The 14,815-nt window shown below is 39.0% G+C and overlaps 1 protein-coding gene across 3 annotated transcripts in view; it reads left to right on the forward strand.

The window, feature by feature from the left end:
• The first annotated feature begins 448 nt into the window (after positions 1-448).
• KLF8 (KLF transcription factor 8) overlaps positions 449-14,815 on the forward strand; it is a 291,207-nt gene continuing 276,840 nt past the window's right edge. For 2 of the 3 annotated variants that reach the window (XM_059910244.1, XM_059910247.1), the window contains exons 1-2: positions 449-513; positions 905-1,020. Coding sequence is in view for 1 of the 3 variants with exons in the window: in XM_059910247.1 (XP_059766230.1) it covers positions 994-1,020 (27 nt within the window). In the remaining 2 variants the exon portion in view is untranslated. The remainder of the gene's footprint in view (positions 514-904; positions 1,021-14,815) is intronic. The other variant, XM_059910245.1, reaches the window with a different exon arrangement.

Raw genomic sequence — 14,815 nt, forward strand, 5'->3', positions numbered from 1 at the left:
CATTCTGGAATTCCACTAATAGCTGTGGATGGGACCTCAGGGCCCTTCTCCAACTTTGAGCAGCCTAGTTATGGAGTGGTGCGCTGGCATAGGACTGTTGTTTTGGGTGAGAGGAATGAAGCACATTTCTGGGAATCCCCGCCCCCTCTCCCCCGATTCTATTCATAAACCTGGAGACTTACACAGATGAGAGATAGAGAAGACTGAGCACATCGGGCCAGGCAAAACGGAGAGGCCCCAGGGACAGGAAATCTGCTGTAGCCACTTCAGTACAGAAACTGTATGAGAGTGGGCAGCGCCAATGAGGGCGCTGCAGGAACTTTCTTGGCGATCTGGCAGCCTAGGGAACCACTTTTTACCAGAAACAAAGTAAAGAAAAGAGATGGGGTGGGGTTTGGTGGCCTAGCCGGCCGGAAGGAATTCGGGTGGAGCCGACTGTGCAAGCTTCGGGGCAGAGGGGGAGAGGAGGCCGCCACTAGCAACTAACCTCAGCTTCCTAAACTCAACAGAAAGGTCGGAGGGCTTGTTGGAAGTACCAGTAGCCCCGTGATTCTGTCTGCCCGCCAAAGAGAGATGAAAACCCAAGTTGTGCGGTGCAGCTTTAAAGGGGCTGGTGATTGACAGAATGTGTAGCAGTGGATGGGGTGGAGCCGCTGGGTGGGGTCTGGGACAGGCAGCTGGGAGAAACCAAAAGGAAGAAAAAAGAAAACTATAGCCCCTGATATCGCTAATGCCAGGCAGGGGAAGCTAGCCAGAAGGGGAAGACAAGAGGGTTTTAGAGCTCACCTCCATTCCTACCCCGATCGACTCTCTCAAACCCTTCTGTCTCCTTTTGAGATAATTAAAATCGAGTGTACACCGGCCCTAGTCGGTGCTCATTCACCCTAACTCTCCACTGAACTAGGTTTGTAGTACGAGGGAGTGAGGACCCCGAGTCCACCAGCTCAACCCCGGCCCCGCCCCGTCGGCCTGGCCCGGGGCTGGGAGGAGAGGATGCCTTTGGAGGCGCAGAATCCGAAAGTAAGTCCCTTTCATTTTGCCTCCTCACCCCTCCCCTTCCTTTTGCCACCCTCACTGGGGTCTCCGCTGGGTGGGGGGGTAAGAGCCACCTTACAGAAAGAGACTTTCAAGAAGGATCCGGAGGGTGGGGCAGGGTAGGGTGGGGTAAGAAGAGGAGGGGAGCGGAGGAGGGGTGGCGCTTTAAAGCCTAGGGGAGCTGCCACCCACGGGATAGGTACGCTCAGAGTTTGCTGATTGTATGATTAGAGCCTCGATTTCCTCTCCTGTCCTTAGAACCTCGACTTATCCCCTCCAGGCGTCCTTTCTTTTTGTCACCCTCCAGCATCCCTATCTGGCTGCTTAAAGCTTCTAACCGTGAGCTGGGAAGGCTCCATCTTGCCTGGCTTCTTAAAGGGACAGTGCACTAGTTCAACTGTGGGAAATAGATCCTGGAAATTAGATTTCGAGAAGGATGGCACTGACTCACCTTACTATGACAATAAGTGTGTTGGGGGAATTTGTACGGAGAGGACAGTTTTTCTTCCTCATACCAGCCTCCAAACTTGTTCTAATATCCAGTTGATTCTCAGGAGGTGCATCCTGGGCAATGTTGCCAAGTTGCACATTAGTTAACTGCAGAGTCAATAGGCTCTGCAGTTATAGCTCAAGAGGAAAATTTCTGTTTCCTGAGAGGTGCCATGGCATTGCAGAAGATTTGGAAAAAATAATTTATTCTACAAATATTTATCGAGTGCCAGATTCATTGCCTGTGGCTGATCCCACTGCTGAGTGTCTGTAATATGTCGAGACCATGTAGAATGGTGTCACTGATTCCTTTCTTAACAGATTGATGGCCAAGCTTTCTTCCTAGAGATGAATGTCGAATTTGATTCCAACATTTACCAAGCATGTGTCACATGAAATTTCCCACTGTTCATCTTTATTGTCTTTTCTGTAGTACCACATCCATATACCCAAGCCCAAGTGACTGGGAGATCCAGCTGGAAGAGATAGGAGCTCAAGTCAAAATGGCATGCAAAGAAAGAAGGGCAGGATGCTTCAATAGGGAAGCCAAGGCCACCTTGGCTAATCTGTCATTCACATGTCCATGTACAGTCTGGAAGATTGTACTGGGGAGGAGGGCTTCACCAGCTCCCTTCTGACGTTAAATAAAAGAACTGGTGTGGTGGAAACTTGTTAGAAGGCCTCATACAGATCAGTGGCATCTCTTCCAAGTTTGTTTTTCTCATGTTTCTGCTTCTGGAGGGTGGCAGGTCTGGATGGAGCCTAATGATATCCCACAGGTCAAAGAGATGAAAACATGTTGTTTAAGGTTTTAGATCTAATATTTCACTCTGGGTTTTCTTTTTAAGGTATGGATTGTCTATATGTATGTATGTATTTATTTCTGTTTGGTCAATGGAATGCCACAGCTTCCAGCACTCTGCAATTTACCAGTTCAGCTGTCTCTGGTATTACACATGCTAGGCACAAAGACCCTCCTTTCTTTAATGCGCTAGGTTTCATTGCATCTCCTGTGTCAACTCCCATCAAGGACCTGTGTTGATTCTAGGTTTCTCAGCAACATTTAGCTAAAGCACCTTCCTCCATCCCTTGTCTCAATTGGTTTTAAAAACCTCAAAATGACATTCTGAATGGCCATATCGTTGAATCCACTGGATTCAGATAAAGAAGAAAGTCTCACTTAGTGTTCTTTCTCTCTAAAGTCCCTGGTCTATGGGGTCCGAAAAACAAAGGAAACATGAATTCAACTGGAACTCTCCTGGTTACTTTCATCAGTCGGAGTATAGTCTTGTCCTAGAGCAAAGAGCCACTTGTACATGTCACACACACTGAACTCTGCTATCCACACCCTGGCGTGGAGGGTGGGGAAGGAACTATGTGCTGACTCCACAGCCAGCATCCTGCATTTAGTAAGCATGGAATATGTTAGGTATTGCTGTGCTTCCATTTTAATATTTGATTGTCCCTTTGCGTTCATGTTGTTTTTTCTTTGGGAGAGGATATAGAAGCAGGATATAGCTGTCATAAAATATGGTTGATGAAATATGGTTATTCACTTCCTAGGACAATGAAAGGTTTGTGAACCCACTAACAATTACTATAGGCAAACAATAGAAATCCTTCTCCAAAGGCTTCAAGTGGCTTTCCCAGAGCAATTAGTATGTTGTCATTCATTCTGCTTCCTGGGATTGCAGATAATTTCTGTCTACACAGAGGCAAAAGGGATTCATAAGGGATAATTGCAAAAAGGACACTTTGCATGCTCTCTCTGTTTCACAAACAGTAGTTTTGACCCCCAACTCCCGTTGTGGAATGCCAGGATCTAGTGGGCTAGGCTGTTCTTGCCTAGACTAGTAGTACATTGTGTTATGAGATTCATTAATTCATTCATTCAACAAATGTTTACTGATGATCTACTCTGTGCCATCACTGCACAAGACTCTGGAGAGTCTACAAGTACCCTGCCTTTTTGGAGACTGTATTCTAATGAGTGTGTGTTAGTGGAGGGGAAAGACAATAAACAATAAAGGTTTTTGTCGGGTGGGAATAAGATGGGAGAAAGGACTGGGGAGAGCTGTTTGATATAGAACAGTCAAGGAAGGCTTCTCTGTTATGGTGTTTTTTTTTTTAATTGGGGTACAGTTGCTTTACACTGTTGTGTTAGTTTCTGTAAAAAGAAGTGAATCAACGATATGTATACATATGTATACATATATCTCCTCCCTCTTGGACCTCCCTCCCATCTCATTCTTTTACATGTAGCTGGGCAGTTTTCCCAGCACCACTTATTGAAGCATCTGTCTTTTCTCCATTGTATGTCCTTGCTTCCTTTGTCATAGATTAGGTGTCCATTGGTGCATGAGTTTATCTCTGGGCTTTCTATCCTGTACCATTGATTAATATTTCTGTTTTTGTACCAGTACCATACTGTCTTGATTACTGTAGCTTTGTAGTATAGTCTAAAGTCAGGGAGCCTGCTTTCTCCAGCTCCATTTTTCTTTCTCAAGATTGCTTTGCCATTCGGGGTATTTTGTGTTTCCATACAAATTGTGAAATTTTTTGTTCTAATTCTATGAAAAATGCCATTGGTAATTTGATAGGGATTGCACTGAATCTGTAGGTTGCTTTTGGGTAGGATAGTCATTTTGACAATACTGATTCTTCCAATCCAAGAACATGGTATATCTCTCTGTTTTTGTCATCTTTGATTTCTTTCATCAGTGTTTTATAGTTTTCTGAGTACAGGTTTTTGCCTCCTTAGGTAGGTTTATTCCAAGGTATTTTATTATTTTGTTGCAGTGGTAAATGGGAGTGTTTCCTTAACTTCTCTTTCAGATGTTTCATCATTAGTGTATAGGAATGCAAGAGATTTCTGTGCATTAATTTTGTATCCTGCTACTTTACCAAATTCATTGATTAGCTCTACTAGTTTTCTGGTAGCATCTTTAGGATTCTCTATGTATCATGTCATCTACAAACAGTGACAATTTTACTTCTTCTTTTCCAATTTGGATTCCTTTTATTTCTTTTTCTTCTCTGATTGCCATGGCTAGGACTTCCATAACTATGGTGAATAATAGTGGTAAGAGTGGACATCCTTGTTTTGTTCCTGATCTTAGAGGAAATGCTTTCAGTTTTTCACCATTGAGAATGATGTTGGCTGTGGGTTTGTCATATATGACCTTTATTATGTTGAGGTAGGTTCCCTCTGTGCCCACTTTCTGGAGAGTTTTTCTAATAAATTGGTGTTGAATTTTGTCAAAAGCTTTTTCTGCATCTATTGAGATTGTCATATCTTTTTTATTCTTTAGTTTGTTAATATGGTGTATCGCATTGATTGATTTGCATATATTGAAAAATCCTTGCATCCCTGGAATAAATCCCACTTAATCAGAGTGTATGATCCTTTTAATGTGTTGTTGGATTCTGTTTGTAAGCATTTTGTTGAGGATTTTTGCGTCTATGTTCATCAGTGATATTGGCCTGTGATTTTCTTTTTTTGTGATATCTGGACTGGTTTTGGTATCAGGGTGATTGTAGCCTCGTAGAATGAATTGAGAGTGTTCTTTCCTCTGCAGTTTTTTGGAGGAGTTGAGAAAGAAGGGTGTTAGCTCTTTGTTAACGTTGGATAGAATTCGCCTGTGAAGCTATCTGGTCCTGGACTTTTGCTTGTTGGAAGATTTTTAATCGCAGTTTTAATTTGATTACTTGTGATTTGTCTGTTTATACTTTCTATTTCTATTAGGTTCAGTGTTGGAAGGTTGTACCTTTCCAAGAATTTGTCCATGTCTTCCCGGTTGTCCATTTTATTGGCTTGTTTTAGTCTCTTATGATCCTTTGTATTTCTGCAATATCAGTTGTAATTTCGCCTTCTCATTTCTAATTTTATTGATTTGAATCTTCTCACTTTCTTTCTTGATGAGTCTGGCTAAAGGTTTATCATTTCTATATGTCTTCATAAAGAACCAGCTTTTAGTTTCATTGATTTTTGCTATTGTTTTCTTCATTTCTATTTCATTTATTTCTGCCTTAAGTTTTATGATTTCTTTCCTCCTACTAACTTTGGGTTTTGTTTGTTCTTCTTTCTCTAGTTGCTTTAGGTGTAAGATTAAGTTGTTTATTTGAGATTTGTATTTTTTCTTGAGGTAGGACTGTATTACTATAAACTTCCCTGGTAGAACTGCTTTTGCTTCTTCCCATAGGTTTTGGGTCATCATGTTTTCATTGTCATTTGCTTCCATGAATTTTTTGATTTCCTCTTTGACTTCTTCAGTGATCTCTTGGTTATTTAGTAGCATATTGTTTAGCCTCCATGTTTTTGTTTTTTCACGGTTGTTTTTTTCTGTAATTGATTTGTAATCTCATATCATTGTTGGAAAAGATGCTTGAAACGATTTCAATTTTCTTAAATTTACTGAGGGTTGATAAGTGACCCAAGATGTGATGTATCCTGGAGAATGTGCCGTGTGCATTTGAGAAGAAAGTGTATTCTGCCACTTTTGGATAGAATGTCCTATAAATATCAATTAAGTCTATTTGGTCTATTGTGTGGTGTAAAACTTGTGTTTCCTTATTAATTTTCTGTTTAGATGATCTGTCCATTGGTGTAAGTGGGGTGTTAAAGTCACCCACTATTATTGTGTTAATGTTGATTTTCCCTTTTATGGCTGTTAGCATTTGCCTTATGTGTTGAGGTGCTTCTATGTTGGGTTCATAAATATCTAAAATTGTTATATCTTCTTCTTGGATTGATCCCTTGACCATTATGTAGTGTCCTTCCTTGTCTCTTGTAACAGTCTTTATTTTAAAGTCTATTTTATCTTATATGACTATTGCTACTCCAGCTTTCTTTTGATTGCTATTTGAATGGAATATCTTTTTTCCATCCCTTCACTTTCAGTCTGTATGTGTCCCTAGGTCTGCAGTAAGTCTCTTGTAGACAGCATATATACAGGTCTTATTTTTGTATCCTTTCAGCCAGTGTGTGTCTTTTGGTTGGAGCATTTAATTCATTTACATTCAAGGTTATTTTCAATGTGTATGTTCCTATTACCATTTTCTTAATTGTTTTGGGTTTGTTTTTGTGGGTCTTTTTCTTCTCTTGTGTTTCCTGCCTAGAGAAGTTCCTTTAGCGTTTGTCATAGAGCTGGTTTTGTGGTGCTGAATTCTCTTAGCTTTTGCTTGTCTGTAAAGCTTTTGATTTCTCTGTTGAATCTGAATGAGATCCTTGCTGGGTAGAGTAATCCTGGTTGTAGGTTTTTGCCTTTCATCATTTAAAATATATCCTGGCACTCCCTTCTGGCCTGCAGAGTTTCTATTGGAAAATCAGCTGATAACATTGTGGGGATTCTGCTGCTTTTAATATTTTTTCTTTGAATTTGATTTTTGTTAGTGTGATTAGTATGTTTTTTGGTGTGTTTCTCCTTGGGTTTATCCTGTATGGGACTCTCTGCCCTTCCTGGACTTGGGTGGCTATTTCCTTCCCCGTGTTAGGGAAATTTTCAACTATAATCTCTTCAAATATTTTCTCAGACACTTTCTCTCTCTCTTCTTCTTCTGGGACCCGTATAATTTGAATATTGGTGCATTTAATCTTGTTCCAGAGGTCTCTGAGATGGTCCTCATTTCTTATTCTTTTTTTCTTTTTCTTCTCCTCAGCAGTTATTTCCATCATTCTATCTTCCAGATCACTTTTTCATTCTTCTGCCTCAGTTATTCTGCTACTGATTCCTTCTAGTGTATTTTTCATTTCAGTTATCATGCTGTTCATCACTGTTTGTTTGTTCTTTAGTTCTTCTAGGTCCTTCTTAAATGTTTTTTGTATTTTCTCGATCTATGCCTCCTTTGTATTTCCAAGATTTTGGATCATCATCATCTATCTTTACTCTGAATTCTTTTTTAGGTAGGTTGTCTCTTTCTTCTTCATTTGTTTGGTCTTGTAGGTTTTTACCTTGCTCCTTCATCTGTAACTTTTTTTTTTTGTCTTTTTGTTTTGTTTTGTTTTGATGTGTGGTGCTGTGGTCCTGTCTTGCCAGTTGTTTAGCCTGAGGCATCCAGCACTGGAGCTTACAGACAGTTGGGTGGAGCCATGTCTTAGTGCCAAGATGAGGACCTCCAGGAGAGCTCACACCAATTTATATTCCCTGGGGCCTGAAGTTCATGTTAGCCCAGTGGCTCAGTGCTCCAGCCAGAATAACGCAGGCCTGGCCCTCAGCTTGGAAACCAAGAACCTGCAAGCCATGTTGCATGGCAAAAAAAAAAAAGAAAAAAATGGCAACAAACAAAAAGGAGCAGAACAATAACAAAGAATAAAAAATATAAAAATGAAACAACAACAACAAAGCAAAACAGAACCACAATAGCAAAAAAAAAAAAAATCTGGAAGAGTCCTGAGTGGGGGGCTTAGGCTCAGGACCTGCATGGCTGGAGGGGGCCCTGGAGGCAGAGGTTCAGGACTGGGACCACAGCAGGCTCACTGGGGCCTGAGCAGGTGGGGGATATGCTGGCTGCATTCTCCTCCCATCCGCTGAAGGTCTTTCCCCATCCCCACTGATCCCCTCACCATGAGCGGACCCCTCCGAGCATGGGAACCCCTCCCCTTCCCCAGCCACCCCTCAAGGACACCAGTCCCATCCTGCATCCCCTTTTCCTCCTCTCCTCCTTCCCCCCCCACCCCACATCCTACCCAGTCACACGAGGATTCCTTCTGTCCCCTTAAGTGTCCAAGGTCCCCCACCAGCACCTAGTAATGCCCTAGTTGTGGGGAGATGCGAACTCCACGTCCTCCTGTTCTGCCATCGTGACTCCACCCAATATGGTGATATTTAAGAATATAACGAATGAAGTGAGAGAGCTAGCCATGAGAATACCCAAGGGAAGGTTATTCTAGACAGAGAAATTAGAATAGTAAAGGCTTGGTGTGTTCAAGGAATAGCAAGGCCAGTATCACTGGAGTGGAGAGGAAGAGAGTGGTAGGACATGATTTCAGAGTGACAGAGAGGGCCAGATCATATAGGACCTTGTAAATACTTTGGCTTTTATTCTGAGTGAGATAGTAAGGCATTTTTAAAGAAGATAAATAATCAATAATTATCATATTTAAAATTCTAGTCTAGTAAAGAGGATGTAGATGCAAGAGGGAAGAGATATGGGAACATATGTATATGTATAACTGATTCACTTTGTTATAAATCAGAAACTAACACACCATTGTAAAGCAATTATAGTCCAATAAAGATGTTAAAAAAACAAAACAAAACAAAGCAAAAAAACCCTTGCAATCATTCCTCAAAACTCTCAGAAAAAAAAAAAAAGAGAGGATGAATCTTCAATTGTTCATCTTAACACAATCAAGGTGGTTTATGTTTTTATGATTTGGATAATAATACTGCTTTGGAAAAAAATTAGTAAGCTTATTGCTGAATTCATGTCAACTAATACAATTTAATTTTATACTAACAATTGTTTTATAGCAATTATCTGAAAAAAGTTTCAAACACATTTGAAACTACTGAAATACAAAAAGTATTTTCAGCATACTTATTTTAAAAATCACAATAAATTTATTAGCACTAGAAGAATGCTTAACCTTTTTAAGGAAACATCACAAGATTGTATAACTGATGTAACTGTTTTACTCTAGCATGAAATTTTGAAAATTGTTCACTTGAAAACTTTTTTTTTAACTTTCAGTCTTGCTGGAACACATGATTTCATGTAGGTTATACTCCATTCTTCTCCCCAAGTTCTTCCCAGTAGGGAAGTGTGTTTCATGTATCATTTCATTTAATCCTCACAATAGCTTTGTGAGGTAGGCACTATTGTCATCTCCATTTTACAGAATAGGAAACTGAGGCACAGGAATGTAAAGTACTTTACCCAAGATCACAGAGCTAGTAAGCAAAAGAGAATCCATTCTCTCCTATACCTTCTGAGAAGTTGTTCCATCAGCTTCCTTCTCTCCAATCTTCTTCAATTTCTTTTTCTTCTTTGGTTCTTCCACCCATCCAACCATTCCCACCTAATATACCTAACATTTATTGAACACCTACTCTGTGCCAAGCCCTCTATTGAACACTTTGCATTTATCAATTCACATAATGCTCACAACAATCCTATGAAATAAGTACCATTGTTTTCCCAATTTTTCAGTTGGGAATTTGGGACATAGAAAAACCAAGCAACTTGCCTAAGTTTACACAGCTAGGAAGTAGCAGAAGTGAGATTTGAACCCCAAAATAAAGTCTACACCTTCACTGTTATGCTCTACTGCCTAATCTTTATCTTGCAAACACATTTTTCACTAAATAAATCTTTCTTTAACAACACTTACTCAAATTACCACCCTATTTTTCTGCAGTTTCCATTTAAATCATTATTGAAACTGCTCTCACAAGAGTTACCTGAAGATCTCCTAAATGTCATGTCAAGTGCTCTCTCTTTAGGTATTCAAAATATTGACTCTACTACATTTGAGGCTGCTGTACTTTCCTTCCATCTTTAAAGCCTTCCCTTCCTTGTCTTCTGTGATGATACTCTATCTTGGATTTCCACCTACCTCTCTGATTGTTCTTTTCATTCTCTTATCTTGCTACTCTATACTCCTTATTTGGGTCATCTCATCTACTTAAGATTTTCAACTGCCATTTATATGCTGATGAAGGCCCGTATGACAAGTTGGCATCTCCAAACTGAACACTTTTTCTGAGCCTGGACCCACCCACTTGTCTGTTAACTGGACATCTTAACTTGACACCTCACATTTAATATGTCTAAAACTTAATTCATCATCAAACCCCCACATGCCAATTTCTATCCCTGACCAACAGTCATATAATCAACTGAACAATAAAACCTAGAGTCATCTATGACTCTTCTTTCTCCTTAATGTCTAGATTCTGCTTCTTGAATCTTTGTATCCTCTCCATCCCTATTTGTAGTGTCTTTGCTTAATTTTTCATTATGTATGACCTGGCCTATTAATATAGCTCCTTTACTGTTGTTTAATCTGCCTCCAGTCTCTATGGCCTTTGTTATGTGTTGAATTATGTCCTTCAAAATATGTTGGAGTCCTAATTTCTGGTACCATGGAATGTGACTGTATTTGGATACAGGGTATCTATAGAGGTAATCAAATTAAAATGAGGTAGTTAGGACAGGCCCTAATCCAATATGACTGGTATCCTTATAAAAGTGGGAAATTTGGACCAAAAGACTCATAGAGGGAAGATGATCTGAAGAGACATAGGGAGAAGACAGCCATCTGCAAGCCAAGGAGAGAGACCTAGAACAGATCCTTCTCTCAGAGCTCTCAGGAGAAACCAACTCTGATGACACTTTGGTTTCAGAGTTATAGCCTCCAGAACTGTGAGACAATAATTTTTTGTTATTGAAGTCCCCCTGGTTTTTAGTACTTTGTTGTGGTAGTCCTAGCAAAGTAATACAAACTCCAATCTAGTCTACATATTAGGATATTTCTAAAATACATGTTTTTATCTTGACAATCCTATGTTCAGAATTATTCAAAGACTCCCCATCACTTACAAGATTAAATCCCTGCCTTTTAGTAAGACACTTCACAATTTGTCCTCAACCTACCTTTCATGTTTATGGCCTGTGACTTTTCCTTATCACAGGAGTTACATTTAGCTAACTGCTACTTCTCGAACATGCCATGGTCTTTCACAAACACCATGTCTTTGTTCATGCTATCAGGACTTCCATAAATGTTCTTTTTCCTCTTACAACCTGTACCAATCCACCTCCACCTTTCCTTCTATTCCATCCATCTCTTTTTGGTAAGCTCCTATACATAGCATGATACCCAATTCATTTTCTCTGTGAAGCCTTGAAGTATAGGTAAGATTTGGTTAGCCAGAGTGGAGGGGAAAGGATATTCTAAGCAGGAAGAACCATATAATCAAAGGCAGTTAATGAGGATCAACATAATGTGGGTTAGAGGGAGATGGGGTAGAGTTAGAGAAAGGTGAGGTTAGAGAGCTCTTTGCCTTTGGTGATAGTATAGATGGGACCAAAGCAACTTCTGGAGAAGCAGCAAGGTCAATAGTCTTCCTCTGTAGTGTCTCAGGGAAACAGCTAGGCCTCAAAGAATGTTATTATCTAGCTAATGTCACCTGATAATGAGATAGCCTATATTTTGTTCCTTGGAAAGCTGGTCTTTATAATAGCACCCTGAGCTTGGGGCACTTTTGCTGGTCAGTGATGGTATGGTAGTAAAGCAGAAAATATTCAGCAGGGTTCAGAGTTCTTTTCTACTATAGCCTATTTAAACCTGACTGAATATATTTACCATTTCTAGTTATATAAAGCAGAAGGTTTTGAAAAGAGGAAGCAAAATTCATTCATTAATCTCATTCACTCATTCAGCATACATGCCCTGGGAGCCCTCTATGTGGACAGCTCTGTGCTACAGGATGGGAATACACAAATATAAGACCTCAACCCTGCCCTGGAGCTTAGCTGGGAGACAGGCAAAGCTCTAGCTAACATCTAGTGCTTTTTGATCACTTACTATATGCCAGGGACAATGCTAAGCTTTGAATCCTTCTCATTTAAATTCCCAATAGGGTTATACCCATTTTGGAGAAAAGGACACAGTGTTAGAGAAAGGTTGAATAAATTCAGGAGGGAGGAATTGGAAAACTGACAAGTAATCAACTCATTAACATGAGTAGAAAAGATCTGGGTGACATTTGGGTGAAGAGGTCAGAGAAGACTTGGTGGAGGAGGTGATGTTTGAGTCTTAAAGGATAAATAGGAGTTTTCAAGTGTCAATGAAAAAATTAATAGTCAATCTAAGAAAGAAATGGGAAATTTTATTTGAGCCAACCTGAGGATTATAACCCGGGATACCATCTTTCAGAAAGATCTGAAGACTGTTCAGCCCATTAGAGGTCAAAGCACAGTTATATAAGTTTTTGAGACAAAAGTTTATATGTCAAGTCATGTATTGACAGTTTAAACAATCCAGATCTACATATACAAAGCGGGTCATGAGTCATTGTGGCCCTTTGCAAGAATAAGAAGGAAGATTATCTCCTAAGGAGTTGTGACTCTTTATGAAATTAAGAAGGAATGTTATCTCCTAAGGAGGTCTGGTTAATGCAGATGCACAACACACACTAAATGGAAGGAAGGAAGCCTGAGTGGGCAAAGAACATTTTTATGTTTCAATTTTTCTTGTCTTGCCATAAAATATGAATTTTATTTCATCAATTCCTCCCTTCTGATCATTAATCTCTTGTTAGAAAGAATAAGGTGATAAAATATTTGGCCCCTAAATGCCAGAGTGGTGACTTACCTGCCCTGGATCCATCATGTCCCTTGATGTTGGGTTTTAATGGCCTGGTTCTTTTTTACCTTTTTGTAGGTTGTACTAGTAAGATGTCTGGCAAGAACTAACAGTCAATTCCAAGTTGTCCAACAGGACTTATGATATTTTACCTTACATGTGCATTGTGTACGTTCATTTATAGAGAACTATAGATGTGATCAAAATTGACAATAGGAATGACCATGTTGTTAGTAAAGTTTTAAGCCAAGATTCTCCTAAATCAAACCATTTTCCTAGTATTTTTCCTAAACAGGGAAGAGGATCATTTATAGTGGAAATTTGATTCCTCATGTGTCATAAGATTAGTTAACAAATGTTGTGGCCAAATGGTCTTTGTGTGTGGTGAAGTATAGGGATCTGATTTTATATTTGTGCATGTGGTTATCCAGTTTTCCCAACATCATTTGTTGAAGAGACTATCCTTTCCCTTGTGGGTGTTCTTGGCTCCCTTGTCAAATATTAGTTGACCATATATGTGGAGATTTATTTCTGGGCTCTCTATTCTGTTCCATTGGTTTATGTGTCTATTTTTATGCCAGTACCGTACTGTTTTCATTGCTATAGTTTTGTAGTATAGTTTGAAATCAGGACGTGTGATGCCTCACTTTTTTATTCTTCTTTCTCATGATTCCTTTGGCTATTTGGGGTCTTTTGGGGCTCTATACAAACGTTAGGATTTTATTATCTATCTCTGAGAAAAATGACATTGGAATTTTTATAGGGATTGCTTTGAATCTATAGATGGCTTTGGGTAAGTATGGATATTTTAACAATATTAATTCTTCCAATTCATCAAAATGGGATATCTTTCCATTTGCTTGTGTCATCTTTGATTTCTTTCAACAAAGTCTTGTTGTTTTTGTTATACAGATCATTCACATCCTTAGTTAAATTTATTCCTAGGCATTTTATTATTTTTGATGATATTGTGAATGGGAAAGATTTCCTCATTTCTTTTTCAGATGTTTCATTATTAGTGTATAGAAGTGCAACAGAGTTCAGGATGTTTATTTTTTTTCTGTGTTAGATGTTTTATTTTTAAATTGTATAAATGAAGGAACTGAGATATAAATAAGTTGTACAAATGAGGAAACTGAAACACAAATAAGTGTCATACGTAAGGTCATACAGCTGATTAGATAGCTGGTGGATTAGAATGAGGATGTTTATTTTATATCCTGCATCTTAACTGAATTTGTTGATTAGTTCCAACAGTTTTTTGGTTGAGTCTTTGGCATTTTCTATATATAAGATTGTATCATCTGCAAGTAATGACAATCTTGCTTGTTCCTTTCTGATTTGGATGACTTTTATTCCTTTGTCTTGCCTAATTGCTCTAGCTAGGACTTCTAGTAGTTTATTGAATAACAGTAGTGAGAGTGAACATCCTTTCCTTGTTTCTGATCTTAGAGGAAAACTTTCCACTTTTCACTGTTGGGTACAATGTTACTGTGGGTTTGTCATATATGGTTTTTAGTATATTGAGGTATGTTCTTTATATACCCAATCTGTCAAGGATTTTTATAACAAAAGGGTGCTGTATTTTATGAAATGCTCTTTCTGCATCATTTGGGATGATCCTGTGATTTTTTTTTTAGTTTTATTAATGTGGTGTATCACTTTTATTGATTTATGTATGTTGAAACATCATTGCATCCCAAGGATAAATTGCACTTGGTCATGGTTTATCATCCTTTTAATGTGTTCTTGAATTCAGTTTGCTAATATTTTATTGAGAATTTTTGCATCTGTATTCATCTGGGATATTGGTCCATATTTTTCTTTTATAGTATTCTTAATCTTGCTTTTGTATCTGGGTAATGCTGGCCTCGTAAATTAAGTGTGGAAGTGTTTCCTGCTCTTCGATTTTATAGAAGGTACGAGAAGAGTTGGTGTTAAGTCATCTGTAAATGTTTGGTAGAATTTACCAGTGAAGAC

This window comes from Balaenoptera ricei, chromosome X (genome assembly GCF_028023285.1).
Source record: "Balaenoptera ricei isolate mBalRic1 chromosome X, mBalRic1.hap2, whole genome shotgun sequence".
NCBI lineage: Eukaryota > Metazoa > Chordata > Mammalia > Artiodactyla > Balaenopteridae > Balaenoptera > Balaenoptera ricei.